The sequence below is a fragment of the Parus major genome, chromosome 26, assembly GCF_001522545.3.
Source record: "Parus major isolate Abel chromosome 26, Parus_major1.1, whole genome shotgun sequence".
Taxonomy (NCBI): Eukaryota; Metazoa; Chordata; class Aves; order Passeriformes; family Paridae; genus Parus; species Parus major.
In genome coordinates, this window is record NC_031795.1 from 5,021,105 (window position 1) to 5,039,347 (window position 18,243).

The following is an 18,243-nucleotide window of genomic DNA, read 5'->3' on the forward strand; positions in this document are numbered from 1 at the left end:
GTTTGGGATTCTGGAGGAGTTGGGGAGGGAAGGAATGAAGGATCCTGGAAGAGCTGGAGTAGGAAGGAAAAGAGGGTCCTGGAGGAGCTGGGGAGGGAAGAAATGGGGGATCCTGGAGGATCTGGAGACGGAGGAAGTCTGGGATCGTGGAGGAGCTGGGCTGGGAAGGAGTTTGGGATCGTGGAGGAGCTGGGGGAGAATGAGGCACCACAAGAGGCAGAGAGGGCTGGACGCAGATCCGGAGCTGCCGGGCTGTCTGCTCCGGTTTGTCACTGTCACTGCACAGCCACCAGCTCGGTGAGAGGGGCTGCAGCCATCCCAGCCTGGAGGGGCTTTGGTGTTTCTACAGGCAACATTTTTTAAAAATCAAAACGCAAAAAAATAATCTATCTAAAACCCCCTGCGCCAGCAGCCAAAACTTCCATTTCTTCCCCCAAACTGCTGAGCTCCTCCCAGCGTCCCCAAACGCACTGGAGCAGTGGGAGCAGGAATTCTGCTCCACACCCAAAAACATCGACCCGGAGCCGTGCAGTGACAGAGAGACCCCAAACTCACCCCAAAATCCCACTGGGTGCTGTTGGATCCCGGGGCAGCGCGGTGCCACTGGAGTCCCCTGCGCCTCTGGGTGTCACCTGTGTCCCCTGGGGCCACCTGCAGCCTCACGGAGTCCCCCGGTGTCCCCTGGGGCCACCTGCAGCCTCACGGAGCCTCCCTCTCTTTGCAGCGCTTCCAAGTAAGAAGATCCAAAGCAGGAGAGCCCTCGAGGCCACCCGCTGCCAGCCCCCCATGTCCCCCGGGTCCCCTGAGCCCCCTGCCAGCCCCGGGATGTCCTTCCCGGGTCCTGCCGCATTCCTGACCCCCTGGGCCACCGCACCCACCTGGAGCAGCTGTCACCTCCTGTCCCCGCAGGGCCAGCAGAGCCTCGTGGCTGGGGCTGCTCCCGCCGGGGCTGGGAATTTTGGGGAAAGGGAAATCATTCTGTCTGGATGGGAATTTTGGGGAAAGGGGAATCGCTTCCTGCCGCGTTGGGAATTTTGGGGAAAGGGAAATCATTCTGTCTGGATGGGAATTTTGGGGAAAGGGGAATCGCTTCCTCCTGGGCTGGGAATTTTGGGGAAAGTAGAATTGCTCTGGCTGGTAATTTTGGGGAAAGGAGAATCGGTTCCTTCTGGGCTGGGAATTTTGGAGAAATGGGAATCGCTCGGTCTGGCTGGGAATTTTGGGGAAAGTAGAATCGCTCTGGCTGGGAATTTTAGGTAAAGTGGAATCGGTCTGGCTGGGAATTTGGGGGAAAGGAGAATAGCTTCCTTCTGGGCTGAGAATTTTAGGGAAAGGGGAATCGCTCGGTCTGGCTGGGAATTTTGGGAAAGAGGAATCGCTCCCGCTGTGTTTGGCACGCCAGGAATTCTCCCCTGAAACCCGGAGGGGAAATCATCCTGGGAGGCAGCGACCCCGCCTATTACACCGGCGACTTCCACTACCTGAACGTCAGCAGGAGCGGCTTCTGGCAGATCAGCATGAAGGGGTGAGGCCGGGGAGAGCCCGGGGATGGCAACCACAAACCACCGCCTTATTTAGGTGGGAAAAGCCTTTGGGGCCATCAAATCCAACATTAGCCCAGCGCTGGCTGCACCCCGCGGCTCTGTGGGGGTGGGATTTCAGGGATTTCAGGGATTTCGGGGATTTCAGGGATTTCAGGGATTTCAGGGATGTTTTCCCTCGGCGTTGCTGCCGGATGCTTTGCCCCCATCTGGGGAGGAGCGGGGTGGGCTCCTCCAGCTTCTCCCGGCTCAGCGAAGAGCAGCTGGGAATGCAGAGGGGGTGGCACCGTGGGCTGATATTCCACTTGGGAGCTGCAGTTGGATGAGTCTCACCCCCGTCAGTCCCGCGGGAGGCGCTGGAACAATCCCGCTTTGTTTAACCCCAAAAAAATCCCCAAAAAAATAAACCCTGCACATGATGGAGTTTAAATCCCAGATTGGAAAAGCCGGGAGCAGCACACGCCCGGCTGGGGATGGATGTGACACTCCCGGTGACACCAGGGGACACTCGGGATGGATGTGACAGTCCTGGTGACACCAGGGGACACTCGGGATGGATGTGACAGTCCTGGTGACACCAGGAGACACTCAGGATGGATGTGACATTCCCGGTGACACCAGGGGACACTCGGGATGGTTGTGACACTCCCGGTGACACCAGGGGACACTCAGGATGGATGTGACATTCCTGGTGACACCAGGGGACACTTGGGATGGATGTCACACTCCCGGTGTCACCAGGGGACACTAGGGGACACTCGGGATGGTTGTGACACTCCCGGTGACACCAGAGGACACTTGGGATGGATGTGACATTCCCAGTGACACCAGGGGACACTCGGGATGGTTGTGACACTCCTGGTGACACCAGGGGACACTCAGGATGGTTGTGACACTCCCGGTGACACCAGAGGACACTTGGGATGGTTGTGACACTCCTGGTGACACCAGGGGACACTCAGGACCCTCCCTCCCGCTCCAGGGTGTCCGTAGGAGCCGAGATCCTGTTCTGCAGGGAAGGCTGCTCGGTGGCCGTGGACACGGGGGCCTCCTACATCACCGGCCCCGCCGGCCCCGTGTCCGTGCTCATGAAAGCCATCGGGGCCACCGAGGTGGCCGAGGGAGAGGTGAGTGACCGCCAGCCCCGCCCCGTGTCCCCACGGGCCGCCTGGCCCCGTCCCAGCGCTGTCCCCTGCCCCTGCAGTACGTGGTGGACTGCGAGCAGGTGCCTCAGCTGCCCAACATCTCCTTCCACCTGGGAGGGAAGGTTTACGGCCTCAGCGGCCCAGCCTACGTCCTGCGGGTGAGTGCCCTGCATCCCCCAAATCAGCCAGAATCTGCCCCAAAATGACGCTCCTTGTTTTCCCCTCAAACCCTTTTGTTGGGTGGAGGTGTCCAGGTGAGACAGGCCGAGCTGTCCCTGCTTCCTGGGGTGGTCTGGGGGGGATTTGGGTGAGCAGGGACAGGCAGGGATGGTTTTTGCTGGAATTTGGATATCGGGAAAGGCTTTGCACCCCGAAGGTGGGTGGACAGTGCGAGCCAAGAGTTCACAGAGGGTTTGGACAACACCCCCAGGCACAGGGTGGGGTTTTTGGGGCGGTCTGCGCAGGGAAAGGAGCCGGTTCCGGTGATCCTCGGTCAGGATATTCCGTGATTCCCCAGGAAGGAACGCGGCGGGTGTGGAGCTGGAGCCCGGTGACACCGGGATCCTCCTCCATCACCCCGCGGCTCTCCTCCTGGCAGCAATCCCAGTACGGGGAGGACGTGTGCGTGGTGGCTTTCTCCGGGCTGGACATTCCCCCTCCGGCCGGTCCCCTCTGGATCCTGGGCGCCACCTTCATCGGTCACTACTACACCAAATTCGACCGGCGCCACAACCGCATCGGCTTCGCCAGCGCCCGCTGAGGGCCCGGGGGGACCGGGGGGGACCCGGGGGGGATCCGGGGGTGGAGAACCAGCCCCGAGGAGCTGCCGGAGCCCCGGGAAGCAGCGAGAGAACAGCAACTCTCTCCCAGCTCTGCCACCTCCTCTCTGTCACTGCAGCGGCTCCCAAACCTCGCCCGCTCCCACTCCCAAACCCCCGCGCTGCTTCCCGGGAGCTTCTCCTGCTGCCGAGAGCTGAGCCTGGAGCGGGGCTGGGAATCCCAGCGGGATCCTGCGGCCGGAGCGGCCCCTCCGGGCGCTTTTGGGATGATGTGCAAGGCCAGGAGCAGCACGCGGCGGTTGAGGGATGGTCCGTGGCTGTTCGTGCCCGTTCCTAAATCGCGGGGGGAAATAATCCGTGTTTAATGATAGTTTTAGCCCCGCCCCTCTTCATGAATTTGATATTAAACAATTTAAAGCAACAGGAGGCTGAGTGCGGGGATCAGACGCTTTTATTGAGGGAACTGGGCCACAAATGTCCCTGTGCCAGGAGCCACCGCTTGGTTTGGGTCCTTCCAGCCCATCAGGGTGCAGCGCCCTCCCAGCTCCTGCCACCGCAGCTCCTGCGGGCAAATCAAGGGCTCTGCAAAGCTCTTCCTGCAGATGGGACAGTGCCAGGAGCCCTGGGTGTCCCCCTGGGGACAGTGCATCACCTCTGCCGCGGCACTCCGGGGAGGGGACAGTGCCTGCGGGTCGCACAGGACGGTGGCTCCTGTCCCAGGACCTGTTTTCAAGGAAAAGCAGAGGTTTTTCTCTGCCCTGGACATGGAGATGCCCCTGTGCCGGGGGCCATTCCCAGTTCCAGCCCTGCACCGCGGATCTGAGCGCTCCCCAACGCCGAGGGAACACGGTCCTGCCTCCAGTTTGACCAGTTCGGGTGACTGGGAGCGCCACACTCCTCGGGGAAAGCTGCTCCTGGGGCAGAGCCTGGAGCGAACGAGGATCTCACCATGGAAGAGCAGCCAGCAGGGACCCATTCCCAGCGCTGATGAACCCCAGAGCTGCCAAATTCCCTCTTGGCTTCAGGGAAATTTGGGGAGGGGATGCTGCAGCCAGCACTGAGCCAGCGGCTGCTGTGTGACCCTTCCAGCACCTCCCCACAGCTCCCAGCCCTTCCTCCAGCCCGGATCCTCATCCCAGCCCTGTTCCCAGCCCGGATCCTCATCCCAGCCCTGTTCCCAGCCTGGATCCTCATCCTGGCCAGTTCCCAGCCTGGATCCTCATCCCTGCCCTGTTCCCAGCCCGGATCCTCATCCCAGCCCCGTTCCCAGCCCGGATCCTCATCCCAGCCCTGTTCCCAGCCCGGATCCTCATCCCGGCCCTGCCCCACGGCAGCCCCAGAGCGGGGAGGATGCGGCTGGGGCGGATGTTTGTCCCCTCCTGGGAGCTTCTCCGCAGCCGTGGAGCGTTTGAAGCTCCTCGTGCTGGGCTGCCCAACCCCGGGGGCGCCCCGGATGGGAAATTCAGGCTCCTGTGTCTGCACTGTGGCTTTTTCTGTCACCTCCGACGCCGGGGTGGTGGCAGTGGCTCTTCAGGGCCCAGGGGTGGAGGGAAGGGACGAATATCTCCCCTCATCCAGCATTTCCTGAGCCGCTCATCAGCACAGGAAACCCCGGGAGCTGGGAAGCAGCGGCAGGGAGGGATGGGACCATCAGGAAAGAGGGAATCTGCTGAACTCAGGGCTGAAGCTACATCCACAACCTGGATGGGCAGAGATGCTCGGAGAGAGTCTCCCCTTCCTACCGGAGAGAAATCCAGCTTGGAAATTTCTAACCCTCCTCTGTTCTGCTCTCCACAGCCAAGGCTCAGGTCTAGGGAGGACTCGATGAACGTCAAGGTGACTTCAGCCCCCACCGCTCCTTCTGCCACATCCCTCGGCTGGAAAACGCTCAGCCTGGCCTAAACCGGGATGTTTCTTTTCCTGGGGTCGGTTCTATTCCAATTCTGAGTTAAAAACCTCCCGGTGCCACTGCCGGGCCCCTTAAGCCGGCCTATTAACACCTCTAATCGCCTGCTCCAGGGGCAATTTCCCGCTGGATGCGGCGGCCCTGCCTGCGGGGCTCCGCTAGCCCGGATTAGATCGTTCCGGCCGAGCAATTAGGCCACGCTCAGCCCTGCAAAGCGCGACAGCAATTATGCCCGTCCTATTAACACTGACAGGGCTGGCGCTATTTTTAGAAACACGGGAAACTGCCCGGCGGGGTTTTTGTCCCCCTCCGCCTCCCCTTCCTTAAATGATTTTTCCCCAGGTCTCCATGGTCCATTGGGCTGATTTCAGGAACTTTGGAGGGGGCATTCTCCTCTGCCGGCCGTGTGACGCTGTAATTTCCTCTGATAATGAAGCCGCCTCCGGGGGCTCTGCCAGCGGGAAAATCCCGCTCTGTCTTCACCCCCGAAACCTCTTCCCAACCCAGCTGTGAATCCCTATGGAAGCCGGTGCCCGGAGGGTGCGATGGGAGAAGTTATCCCGGGGGGATCCATCCTGCCTGGAGCCCTGGGAGCTGGAGCTCATCCCGTGCGTGGCATCCTCATCTTTTTTAACCCCAAAGGGAGGGAGTGGGGGCTGCGAGGAGCCCCCCGGGATGGCGGGAGGGAGGGAGGGAGGGAGGGATGGATGGATGGATGGATGGATGGATGGATGGATGGATGGACGGACATTGGGGTACAGGACACCAGCTGCAGGTGCGGCGGGGGCGCTCCCGGTCCCGCTGCGGATCCTCTGGGATGGCTTTGTGCTTCCAGGAATGGATGGGGAAGGTATCCGGGCAGGAGGCACCGGCAGCAGGTGCGGAGAGGGGATCTCGGTGCGGGGCGGCTGCTCGGGAGTGGCTGAGGGGCTCCGGGAATGGGTGGGGGAGGCACCGACAGCCGGTGCGGCAGAGCCGGGTCCCGGTGCCGGTCGGGCGGGGCTCCCTTGCCCGGGATGCCGGTGCCGGTCGGGGGTGGATGGAATGCCCCATCCCGGTGCGGACCCACTGCCCAGGATGCGATCCCAGTCTGGCGCCGGCAGCCTGGGGTCCCGGTGCGGGTCTCGGTGCGCGCGGGGTGCTCGTCCCGCCCTGAGAGCGATGCCAGTCCCGGTGGGATGCGGATCCCCTGCACGCGGTGCCGGTGCCGGCAGGATGCGGATCACCGGTCTGGAAGGTCGGTCCCGGTAGGATGTAGATCCCCTTCCCCGGGATGCCGGTGCCGGTGGGATGCGGGTCCCTTCCCCCGGTGCCGGTGCCGGTGGGATGCGGGTCCCTGCCCCCGGTGCCGGTGGGATGCGGGTCCCTTCCCCCGGTGCCGGTGCCGGTGGGATGCGGGTCCCTGCCCCCGGTGCCGGTGCCGGTGGGATGCGGGTCCCTGCCCCCGGTGCCGGTGCGGGCGCTGCCGGCGCTGCCGGGGAGGCGGGCGGGAGGCGGGCCGGTGACTCATGGCTTCCCAACGGCGGCGGCTCCTCCCCGCGGCCGCCGGCCCCGCGCAGCCCCCGGCACATGGGCCGCGGCTCCGGCAGCGCGGAGCTGGCCATGGCCGCACCGCCCGCCCGCTGCCCCGACTGCCCGCGGCCGGAGCGGGGGGGCGGCGGCGGGACCCCCGCCGTGCCACACCTCGGCATTGCGGTGGACGAGGGGGACGTGCTGCCCGGGGCGCTGCGGATCGTGCGGCAGCTGAGACCCGCCTGGGAGCCGGCCACGGTGAAGACCAAGGTACGGGGGGGACCCCGCGCCGGCACCGGGAGAACCGGCAGCCGCTCCCCCGCGGGGATCGCCCGGTGGGGCTGCAGAGCCCGGCTGGGGTGGGGTTTTGGGGTTACGGGGTCTGGCTGTGGGGGCTGCGGTGCTCACCCCGGCGGGGTGTGGGGTCAGCTCAAGGGGGGCTGCGGGGCTTAGCCTGGGGGGCTATGGGGTCTGCCCCAGAGGAGTTGTGGGGCTCAGCTTGGGGGGTCCATCCTAGGAGGCTGTGGGGTTCACCATGGGGGGCTCTAGGACCTGCTCCAGAGGATGTGGCACTGTGTACCCCCACTCCTGGCTCTCCCCTCTGCTCTCAGAATGTTACCGAGGGTCCATCAGATGCGACCCCCCATCGCACACCCCCCCAACGAGGTTTAGGGACCCCTGGGGTGGTCACCGAGCGGTGGCTGTGGGTACAAAAGTGTCCCCAGGGTGGCTGCCGAGGTGCCCGCAGGGGTGGCCGCTCTCCTGTGGGATATTTGTCGCCTCCCACCTTCCCCGGGCTGAGCCCCAGTGGGAGCCGGGCACCGGTTCCGGGGTCCGGGCACGGGGCAGAGCTCGGCTGTGCGGAGCTGCCAGGGCTTTGGGAATCCCTCTCCCCCTCCGGCCGGGTCTGGGGTGACACTGGCTGGTGCCCTCGGCCGTGCCCTGGCGCTGGGCACCGGAGCGCGGAGGGGCTGGCACCGAGTGCCCTTAAATGCCTGCACGTGAGCGAGCGTCCCCTCCGAGGGCACACGCTTCCCGTCATTAAAAATGTATTAATAGCCGAGCGTAATGAAATACAAGAAGCTGCAGGAAAAGCCATCTGAAAAGGGCAGATGGCAACGGGCAGGAAGCTGGGAGTTGGAGTTTGCAGGGGCAGGAAATGTCTCGCTCTGCTCTCGGAGCTCGGTGGTTGTGCAGGGACCCCGCTCTGTGGTATCCAGGCTCCGCAGGGGTCAGTGTTCAACAGCAGCTCGGGTGTGCGTGCGTGTGTTTTTAATTAAAATGAAAAAAAAAATGAAAAAAAAAAACCCACTTAGGAGTTGAGGGAAAACCCTCCCGTTGCGTTTCCCTCGGCTGCTTTCCCTCCTCCCGCGTTTCCCCTCGCAGGAGCCGCTCGGGATGGGAAGGAGCGGGCCGGGAGCCTGAGCTGGTTCCCATTAACGATCCCATTCCCTCTCCCGGTGCCCCGGAGCGCTGCCCCGCCGCCAGCGCCCCGCGGGGGCTGTACCAGGCTGTGCCGGTGGCACAGGAAAATCTCCCGGAGCTCAGGAGCACGGCAAGAAGGGTCTGGCTGCTCCTGCGATCCAGGTTGTGCCCGCTTCCCGGGGCTCCTGCTCCTCATCTCCAGGGATGTCCGTGCCGCGGAGCCACCCACGCTCCCGGGGAAGCACAAACTCCTCCATCCACCCCTCAGCCGGAGATAAGAACAGCAGCGGAGCCGATGTTGGGTTGGATGTTTTTAGCCCGGATTTGGCACCAGGTTGCCCGGCTGGAGCCCAGCCGCGGGCCGGGGGTGCCGAGGCAGCGAGCGCGGGGGCGTTTTGGGAATGCTGAGGGATTCTCCCGGCAGGTGCAGCACCAGGAGTTGGATTTTGCTGCTTCACCCCAGCGCTTCGGCGCAGGTCTCGCTTTGCCTTTAATCCCTGCAAAGTTCGGGGGGTGTCACTCCTTCCCTATGTCCCTGCCGTCCTCCGGCTGCAGGAGGGAAGGATTTGGGGTGGCTGCAGCCTGGATCCACAGGGAACAGCACCGGGAATCCCCCAGGCAGCCACAGCCGATCCTTGGGAGCCAGCGGAGCTGCCACCCCCGAACCCAGCGAGTCCCTGCAGGCCACCGAGCAGCCACGTGCGCGTCTCCGAAGTTGGCGGCCTGGAATTCAGGGGGGGATCAGGCTCAGTAATCCCGTTAAACCTGCTGGAAAGGGCTGCCCGGGCTGTGGGGCAGCGAAACAAAGCAGAACACCAGGATTTCGCTCCGTGTGGAGCCGCTCACCTGCGGCCGAGCCGTGTGTGGCCGACGGTGGCACCTGCATGGACAGGGTGTGACAGCTCTGCTGCCTCAGTTTCCTCTGGGGCCTGGCAGGACAAGAGGAGGAGGGAGCTGAGCCCCGTGGTGAAACCCAGATTATCAGCTCGGGGAAAAGCAGCTTGAGAAGGTTCAGCTGCAGCTGAGGGGCTGCAGCCATGAGGATGGGGCAGCTGCTCGCCCCAAATCCAGCTGTGGAATGGGGGTGTCAACCCCGTCTGACTCGGGGGGTATCATTCCCACGCCTGGAGTCTCCCTCGGGAGGCTGCTCCAGGAGCCCTATATATAGGAGCCCTATAGGGGAGCGTGGGTTGCTGAGTGGGATGTCTAAAATTATCCGTCCCATCCCTGAGCTCCACGGCTGCTGGAGCAGGAGCCCCTCTCCCCCCTCCTCCCTCTCCCCCCTCCTGCTCCGGCTCCCCGATCCCACAGGGATGAAGGAGGAGCCGCAGCACCTCGGAGCGCCCCTCTTGGAGCTGGCACGGGGGACAACGGGGGTGATCTTCTGTGGGGTGACAGCCCCAAACCCTCTCAGTACGCTGGAGGTGCCCAAAATCCCGGCGGGATGAAGGAACCCTTCCCAGGGGGAGCCGCAGCACTGCAGGGACAACGGGACAGGGCTTTCCCGTGGGGTGACACATCCCTAAACCCCCTGGAGGCCGCGGAGGTGCCCGAAATGCCGGCGGGATGGGGCGCGGGGCCCGGCGCGGGCGGCAGCAGCCCCGGCATGTGCGCGGGCAGGCGGCCAAGGCGGAGCGCCGGGAGAACAAAACTCCCTTTCCATCTGCGAGGAGCCATCAGAGCGGTGACACGAGATGTCCCCAGCAGCGACGTCCCCGCCTATCAGCGCCCCGGTCCGCGGGGAGGGTCGGAGGAGGGGATGGGGCGGTGGTGTTTGCTCCGGGTTTGTTTTCAAGCCTCGTTGGGCGGTTTACTTATTTATTTATTTTAATTGTTAATATTTTTTTTTTTAATTTTCGTGCCAATTCACCCTGATTTTTTTATTTTTTTTTCCCCCGGGAGCGATTCCCAGGGCAGCTCCCGTGCCAAGCGAGTTGTTCCTGAGCTGTCCCTGAGATATCCCTGAGATATTCCTGAGCTGTTCCTGAGCTATCCCTGAGATTTCCCTGAGATTTCCCTGAGCTATCCTTGAGATATTCCTGAGATATCCCTGAGATATCCCTGAGATATCCCTGAGATGTTCCTGAGCTGTTCCTGAGCTGTTCCTGAGATTTCCCTGAGTTATTCCTGAGATGTTCCTGAGCTATCCCTGAGCTATCCCTGAGCTATCCCTGAGCTATCCCTGAGCTATCCCTGAGCTATCCTTGAGCTATCCTTGAGATATTCCTGAGATATCCCTGAAATATCCCTGAGATATCACTGAGATATCCCTGAACCATCCCTGAGCTACCCCTGAGATATCCTTGAGATATTCCTGAGTTATCCCTGAGTTATTCCTGAGATGTTCCTGAGCTATCCCTGAGCTATCCCTGAGCTATCACTGAGCTATCACTGAGCTATCCCTGAACCATCCCTGAGCTCCGGTGTAAAACCGTAGGATTCCCACCCAAACCACCACCTCGAGCCCTTTCAAACCCCACCAGGAGCTCTCCCGCCAGCGTTGCCTCACTCCTTCTCCTCATTCTTACCATCGCCACGAGGTTTTCCCACCTCTGGGAAGAGGGCAGGGGGTTCCCCTGGTTATCCAGGTGTCACCTCCGCCGTGTTTATCCCCATGCAGCTCTTCACTGACGGCATCACCAACAAGCTGGTGGCCTGCTACACGGATGAGGGCATGGCTGACGCGCTGCTGGTGCGCGTGTACGGCAGGAAAACGGAGCTGCTGGTGGACAGGGAGACGGAGCTGAGGAATTTCCAGGTGCTGCGTGCCCACGGCTGCGCCCCCGACCTCTACTGCGCCTTCCAGAACGGGCTCTGCTACCAATTCCTGCCGGGAATCGCGCTGGGGCCCGACCATGTGCGGGATCCTCGCATCTTCAGGTGTGCGGCGCCTCCCGTGGGGGGAGTTGGGGGTTTTCCAGGGAAAAGCAGCTCGAGAAAATTCCCGGTTGTCTGGGGATTTGCTCCGTGTTTCCAGCTCTCCCCTCACTGCCCGGGGTGGGGGTCGCTGGTGTGCTCAGCCCTGGGGGGTGGTGGGGGATAAATGGGTCAAATGGGAGCATTTCTAAAGCGTCAGGTTCTGGTGAAGAGAGGTTTCCTGGGAACCTGGAATAAAGGTTTTCTGGGAAGCTGGAATGTCACGGGAAGCTGAGTTTTGGCCTGAATTTGCCCTGGAAATGTGGACTCTGAAATGCCTCAGAGGCTGATCCCTGACGCAGAATGAGGGGTCAGCTGTGCTAACCCTGCAGGACTTTCAGGGAATCCCTCTGAAGACACCCCAAAGCTCTTTATGGGGGGGAGGGAGGAGGGATTTCGAGGATTTGGGATCACCTCTCACCCCTCTCCTACGCTCCGTGCCAGGCTGGTGGCCCGGGAGATGGCCCGAGTCCACGCCATCCACGCCAACGGGAGCCTCCCCAGGCCCATCCTGTGGCAGAAGCTGCACAAATACCTCAGCCTGGTGAAGACAGAGCTCAGCCCAAAGGTATCCAACGCCAGGTAAAGGCAGAGGGATCCCCCAGAGCCAGGCTCTGCCTCGGGAGCAGGGGGCAGAGCCCTGGTTCCCAGGTAAAGGTTCCCAGGTAAAGATTCCCAGATTCCCTCTGCGGGTTTGGGGCTGGATCCCTCCCGCAGCCCCGGGAACAGCTCCAGCCCTTTCCTGCCGCCAGTTTTGGGGAGGATTTCAGCTCTTTTGGAGCTCTGGGATGTGTCTGTGCAGGATCCACCCAGAGCCGCAGCCTCCCACTGCTGTAACAATCCTCCTCCTCCTCCTCCCGGGAATTTAAACCCAGAATAAGCCCGAGCTCAAGCCCTGCTGAGCTGACGATGAATCCTAGAAACCCAGCCTAGATCGGAACACCCAGCCCCCACTCCCAACCATTTTTTGGGGCGTCTGGGTGAGTGTTGGGGTGTCTGGGAAGGATTCGGGCAGCCCCAAGAGGCGGAGGAGGTGAACGAACCGCAGGCAGGGCAATCATTAACCCGCGCCAGGAGCCGGCCGGGCTTTTCTCAGCCGCGGGCAGACTTTACCCACCCTGCGCCTTCAGCGCAGCCAATTAGGCAATCATTAACGAGCTCTCTTCTTGGAAGCCGCACTCCTGAGCTTACCGGGAGGCCCCGCCTGAGTCCAAAACACCCCGGGGCTTTGCCGGGTGCTCGGGGAGCGAGCCTGGGTGGATTTGGGGCGTGGGCCGGGTGGGTTTTGGGGACAAGGGACGCGCTGAGGGCGAGCTGTGGTGTCTGCCTGGGTACCAAACCTGGCCCCCTCCCCAAAAACCAGCCTCGTTACCCCCGCTTTGTGTCATTAATGGGGTGGTTTGTGGGGCATGAGAGGGAAACGCTGTCCCCGAACCCCCAGGGAAGTGCTGGAAGCTGGGGAAATTCTACCCCTGAGCCCCAGAGAAGTGCTGGAAGCAGAGGAAGCTCAACTTTGCCCCTGAACCCCCAGGAAAGTGCTGGAAGCTGGGGAAATTCTGCCCCTGAGCCCCCAGGAAAGTGCTGGAAGCAGAGGAAGCTCAATTCTGCCCCTGAGCCCCCAGGACAGCTCAATTCTGCCCCTGAGCCCCCTGGGAAGTGCTGGAAACTGGGGAAATTCTGCCCCTGAGGCCCCAGGGAAGCTCAATTTTTCCTCTGAGCCCCCAGGGAAACTCAGTTCTGCCCCCGAGCCCCAGAGAGGTGCTGGAAGCTGGGGAAATTCTGCCCCTGAGCCCCCAGGGAAGCTCTGTGAGCCAGGGAAACGCCACCCCCGAGCCCCAGGGAGGCTCCCCCAGAGCAGCAGCGATGTCACCCTGTCCCTCCTGTCCCTTCGGGCAGCCTCCCGCAGGACGTGCCCAGCCCGGAGGCGCTGGAGCAGGAGCTGGCCTGGATGGAGGAGACGCTGCCGCAGCTGGGCTCGCCCGTGGTGCTGTGCCACAACGACCTCCTGTGCAAGAACATCATCTACGACCGGACACGAGGTCTGTGAGCCCGGGGGTGTCCCTGGGCCACCCCCCGAGGGGTGTCACCTCTGTCCCCCCACCCCTCCCCTCACGGCCGCCGCTCTTGCCCGCGCAGAGCACGTTCGCTTCATCGACTACGAGTACACGGGCTACAACTACCAGGCCTTCGACATCGGGAACCATTTCAATGAGTTCGCAGGTTGGGATGAGCTGGGAGACGCCAAAAGTGCCCCCCATCCCTGGCCTGGGGTGGCCCCATCCCTGGGGGTGGAGGAGGGAGCTGGATCCCCACTCCCGTGGTGGGAAATGGGGTGTCCCTGCTACTGGGGGTGGAGGAGGGAGTTTTATTCCCTGTCCCAGGTGGGAAATGGGGTCTCTTTACCCCTGGGGTGGAGGAGGGAGTTTTATTCCTGGTCCCAGGTGGGAAATGGGGCTGACCCTGGGGATGGAAGATGGAATTGTATCCCCAGTCCCGTGGTGGAAAATGAGGCGGTCTTGGGGTGTCCCTATCCCTGGGAGTGGAGGAGGGAGTTTTATCCCCAGTCCTGGGGTGGGAAATGGGCTTTTCACATCTCTGGGATGGAGGAGGGAGTTAAATCCCCAGTCCTGGGGTGGGAAATGGGGTTTTTTCATCCCTGGGAGTGGAGGAGGGTGTTCCATTCCCAGTCCCGGGGTGGGAAATGGGAAATTCCCTGTCCTGGGTTCTCCTGATCCCTGAGGATGGAAGAGGGAGTTGAATCCCCAATCCCATGATGGGAATTGGGGTCTCCCCATCCCACACCCCAAATCCCAGCAGGAAATGAGGCTGCCCGTGGTCAGAGCAGGGTCTCTGCCGCTCTTTGGGCACCTGGGCTGCCGTTCCTGGCTCCGAGGCTGGCTGGGCTTTGTGCCTGGCTGGGGTTGTGCTCTCCTCGCTCTGCCGTGGAGATTCCAACCCCTCCCTGTCCCCTCCATGTCCCCCCCGTGTCCCCCTGACCCCCCAGGTGTGAAGGAGGTGGATTATGGCCTCTACCCCAGCAAGGAGACGCAGCTGCAGTGGCTGCGCTCCTACCTGCAGGCCTACAAGGAGCTCACCCAGGGGCACCCAGGTGACACCCAGGGGCACCCAGGTGACACCCAGGTGTCCGAGGAGGAGCTGGAAACTCTCTACGTGCAAGTGAACAAGTTCTCCTTGGTGAGTGGCGGAGGCGGAAGGAGCCGGCCTGGCTCCGGGGCTGAAAACACGACCCAGGGGATGAGTTTGTCTCTGCTCTTGGGCTTCCAGCTGAGCTGGCAAGGATGGGGCTGCTGGTGCCAGCCTGGGGGCTTGGGGACATTGGGGACAGGCTGTCCCAGGGGCCTGGCAGCGCCTCAGGGGGGCTGAGCCCCTGGGCAAGGTCACAGGGCAGCGCTGGGGACAGCACGTGTCCGACAGCCGCGGCCTTGGGCAGCCCTTCAGCCACGGCTGGGCGTGAGGAAATCCTCTTTGCCAGCTGCCAGGGCTGGCCCCAGCCAGATTTCTGGAAATTTCAGGTGAAATACCCTCTGTTTTTCCTGGCTGGAGCTGCCGGGAGGGCAGTGCAGGGGGTGGGAGCCCACGTTCAGCCTTCTCCCTGCTGCCATCCTCGCTCCAGCCAGGAGCAGCCTCTGGAGGGCACGGAAATCCCAATGTGGGCCAGTCCCAACCTCTGGAGGGCACAGAAATCCCAATGTGAGCCAGTCCCAGCCTCTGGAGGGCACAGAAATCCCAATGTGAGCCAGTCTCAACATCTGCAGGGCACAGAAATCCCAATGTGAGCCAGTCCTAACCTCTGGAGGGCACAAAAATCCCAATGTGGGCCAGCTCCACTCCATGTCCCGTCCTTGTCATGGCCCTGGGAATTCCAGGCCCCAGCCAGGAGAGGCTCGAGTGTTCCTGGCCGTTCCCTGATCCTTGTTCTGCCCCTTGCAGGCGTCCCATTTCCTCTGGGCCTGCTGGGGCCTGATCCAGGATAAATACTCAACCATAGACTTTAATTTCTTAAGGTGAGTCCACCTCGGCTGCTCGCAGGGGGAAATGAGTGGAGCAGGAGGATCCCAATGATCCCTGGGGAGGATCCCAATGGTCCCTGGAGGATCCTGGCAGTCCCTCAGGAGGATCCCAGGGAAGATCCCAATGGTCGCTGGCGAGGATCCTGATGATCCCTGGGGAGGATCCCAATGGTCCCTGGAGGATCCTGGAGAAGATCCCAATGGTCCCTGGGGAGGATCCCAATGGTCCCTGGGGAGGATCCTGGGGAGGATCCCGATGATCCCTGGGGAGGATCCCAATGATCCCTGGGGAGGATCCCAATGATCCCTGGAGGTCCCTGGGGAGGATCCCAATGATCTCTGGGGAGGATCCTGGGGAGGATCCCGATGATCCCTGGAGGATCCTGGAGAAGATCCCAATGGTCCCTGGGGAGGATCCCAGTGATCCCTGGGGAGGATCCCAATGATCCCTGGAGGATCCTGGGGAGGATTCCAGTGGTCCCTGAGGAGGATCCTGGGGAAGATTCCAATGATCCCTGGGGAGGATCCCAATGATCCCTGGAGGNCTGGAGGATCCTGGGGAGGATTCCAGTGGTCCCTGAGGAGGATCCTGGGGAAGATTCCAATGATCCCTGGGGAGGATCCCAATGATCCCTGGAGGGTCCTGGCAGTCCCTGAGGAGGATCCCAATGATCCTGGGGAAGATCCCAGCAGTCCCTGAGGAGGATCCTGGTGGTCCCTGAGGAGGATCCCGGTGGTCCCTGAGGAGGATCCCGGTGGTCCCTGAGGAGGATCCTGGTGGTCCCTGAGGAGGATCCCGCTGGTCCCTGGGGACACGGACACGAGTGGCTCAGAGCTGTCCCTTCTCTCTCGGCAGATATGCAAAGCTAAGGTTTAAACAGTACTTCAAGATGAAGCCGGTGGTCACAGCCCTGCAGGTCCCCAAATAGGTGCCACCACCCCGAGCTCTGTCCTGGCCATGTCCTCGCACCCCCCTCGCCCCTTGCCCAGCCCAGCCGGGGTCCAGGGCCAGTCCTGCCGGTGGCACGGGGGACAAGAGGAGCTCTGCCCCGGCTGCCACCGCTTCCAGGAGAGCCTGGACACCCCCGAGACTGGACCATGAGATGCTGGAGAGGACCACGGCCCCGGCGAGGCCCCAGCCCACGCAAGGAAGCCTCACCATCGCCTTAAGGCTGAGCCCAGCTCGGCCCCGGTGCCCGGCAGGTCGGTGCCCTGCTGGCGCTGCTGGCCTGGCACTGCCCGCTGTCCCCAAGGAGGGACACGAGGTCACCCCGTCTGCTCGGGAGCCCCCAGAGCCGCCCGCTCACCTTGGCCACCCCTTTGCTACGCCCTCTGTGCCCTCCTGCCCTGCCAGGTGCCACCAGGGTGCCACCCCCAAACCAGCCCCGTGCCGGCTCCCTGCTGGCCCCAGCCACGGGAGCGTTTGCCACGAGGGGTGGGAGATGCCACGAGGGTCTGGGACCAGTGGGGTGGGCACAGGCTGCCTGCCCCCCGTGCTGTGCCCAGTCCCAGCTGTCCCTGCCTGTCCCCACCGCTGTCCCTGCCTGTCCCCACCACTGTCCCTGCCTGTCCCACCGTCCCCCTTAGCTCGGTGGTTTCCCCCCTGTGCTGCCCGAGTGGCTTCTCAGCTCTGCCTTTGCCCTCTCCCCCAGGGTCGGGAGGTGCAGGTGGGGTGCAGGGGGGTCTGTCCTGCCTGTCTCCACCCCTGTCCTCCTCCCACGGCCGTGTCCCCATCCCCGGGAGGGGGTGGCACAGAGCTGCCCCGCTCCAGGACCAGGCACGGCTTCAGCCCCTGCCCTGCTGAGCCCCGGGCAGCTCCTGGCAGTGGCTGTGCCTTGGAGCCTTGGCTGTGGTGACGAGGTGGCTGTCCCCTCTCTGGGCACGGGGACAAGGTGGCTGTCCCCTCTCTGGGCACGGGGACAAGGTGGCTGTCCCCTCTCTGGGCACGGGGACGAGGTGACTGTCCCCTCTCTGGGCACAGGGACCTCCCCCAGCCACAACCAAGGCTGCTGGCCCGTCCGTGTTTGTTTTGGTGGGAAATAAAAGCTGCTGGTAGCTGGAATTCGGGGGTGGTGGAGCTGGGGAACCTCGTCCTGAGGTCTGGGGGTGCTCCTGTCCCTTCTGTGCCTGGAGATGTCCCCATCCAAGCCTCGCTCCTGATCTGGTGAAGTCCAGGCCCTGCTCTCTGCTCCAAAAAGTCACTTTTATTGTGCCAAGGGACAGGGGGAGGAACGATTGTAAACAGGGATGTGAAATATACAGGTTAAGTTACTCGTTGTCTTATTAACAAAATAAAGCTCTATCTATATTTACAATCTTTAAAAAACAAAACAACAACAACAACAACAAAAAAAAAAAAAAGAAAGAAAAATAAGTGGAAGAGAGAGAGGAAGAGCTGCAGCTGTGGGGAGGGGGCACCTCTGCTTCCAGTCCCTCTGCAGTCCCTGGGGCTGGGACCCCTCCCCAGGGACCCCGCTCCTGCCGCAGGGAGCCCAGCCCGGCACAGGGAGGTGGAATGGAATAAATAAAGCACTGACAGCGGCAGGAGGGAAGGGGGGATGGCCCCGGCGTAAAGGATGTCCCCACGGCAGTGTCCCCATGGCAATGTCCCCACTGCAGTGTCCCCAGCAGTGTCCCCAAGGCAGTGTCCCCAGCAGTGTCCCCAGCAGTGTTCCCATGGCACTGTCCCCACAGCAGTGTCCCCAGCAGTGTCCCCATGGCAATGTCCCCAAGGCAGTGTCCCCAAGGCAGTGTCCCCACGGCAATGTCCCCACGGCAATGTCCCCACAGCAATGTCCCCAAGGCAGTGTCCCCAGCAGCGTCCCCAGCAGTGTCCCCATGGCAGTGTCCCCATGGCAATGTCTCCATGGCAGTGTCCCCATGGCAGTGTCCCCAACAGTGTCCCCACTGCAGTGTCCCCAAGGCAGTGTTCCCAAGGCAGTGTCCCCAAGGCAGTGTCCCCAGAAGTGTCCCCACAGCAGTGTCCCC

The 18,243-nt window shown here is 62.5% G+C and overlaps 2 protein-coding genes across 3 annotated transcripts in view; both read left to right on the forward strand.

Annotated features, from left to right (window-relative positions):
• Positions 1-3,677, forward strand: part of REN (renin) — a 6,312-nt gene extending 2,635 nt beyond the window's left edge. The window contains exons 5-8 of the mRNA XM_033519853.1: positions 1,329-1,525; positions 2,524-2,668; positions 2,746-2,844; positions 3,285-3,677. Of these exons, the coding sequence (XP_033375744.1) occupies positions 1,329-1,525; positions 2,524-2,668; positions 2,746-2,844; positions 3,285-3,446 (603 nt within the window). The 3' untranslated portion in view covers positions 3,447-3,677. The remainder of the gene's footprint in view (positions 1-1,328; positions 1,526-2,523; positions 2,669-2,745; positions 2,845-3,284) is intronic.
• A 3,107-nt stretch (positions 3,678-6,784) lies between these two features.
• On the forward strand, positions 6,785-17,570 carry ETNK2 (ethanolamine kinase 2). 2 transcript variants are annotated; one of them, XR_001525084.3, is made up of 9 exons: positions 6,785-7,153; positions 10,929-11,188; positions 11,669-11,806; positions 13,121-13,263; positions 13,361-13,444; positions 14,229-14,419; positions 15,176-15,249; positions 16,112-17,115; positions 17,148-17,570. XR_001525084.3 is itself a non-coding variant. In XM_015650933.3 (8 exons), exons 1-8 carry the CDS (start codon positions 6,800-6,802, stop codon positions 16,182-16,184), a joined length of 1,317 nt encoding a protein of 438 aa, XP_015506419.2. In that variant the 5' UTR covers positions 6,785-6,799; the 3' UTR covers positions 16,185-17,570. The 2 variants fall into 2 exon arrangements, 1 of the variants encoding a protein (XP_015506419.2); XM_015650933.3 differs by having other exon boundaries at positions 16,112-17,570.
• Positions 17,571-18,243: the final 673 nt, after the last annotated feature.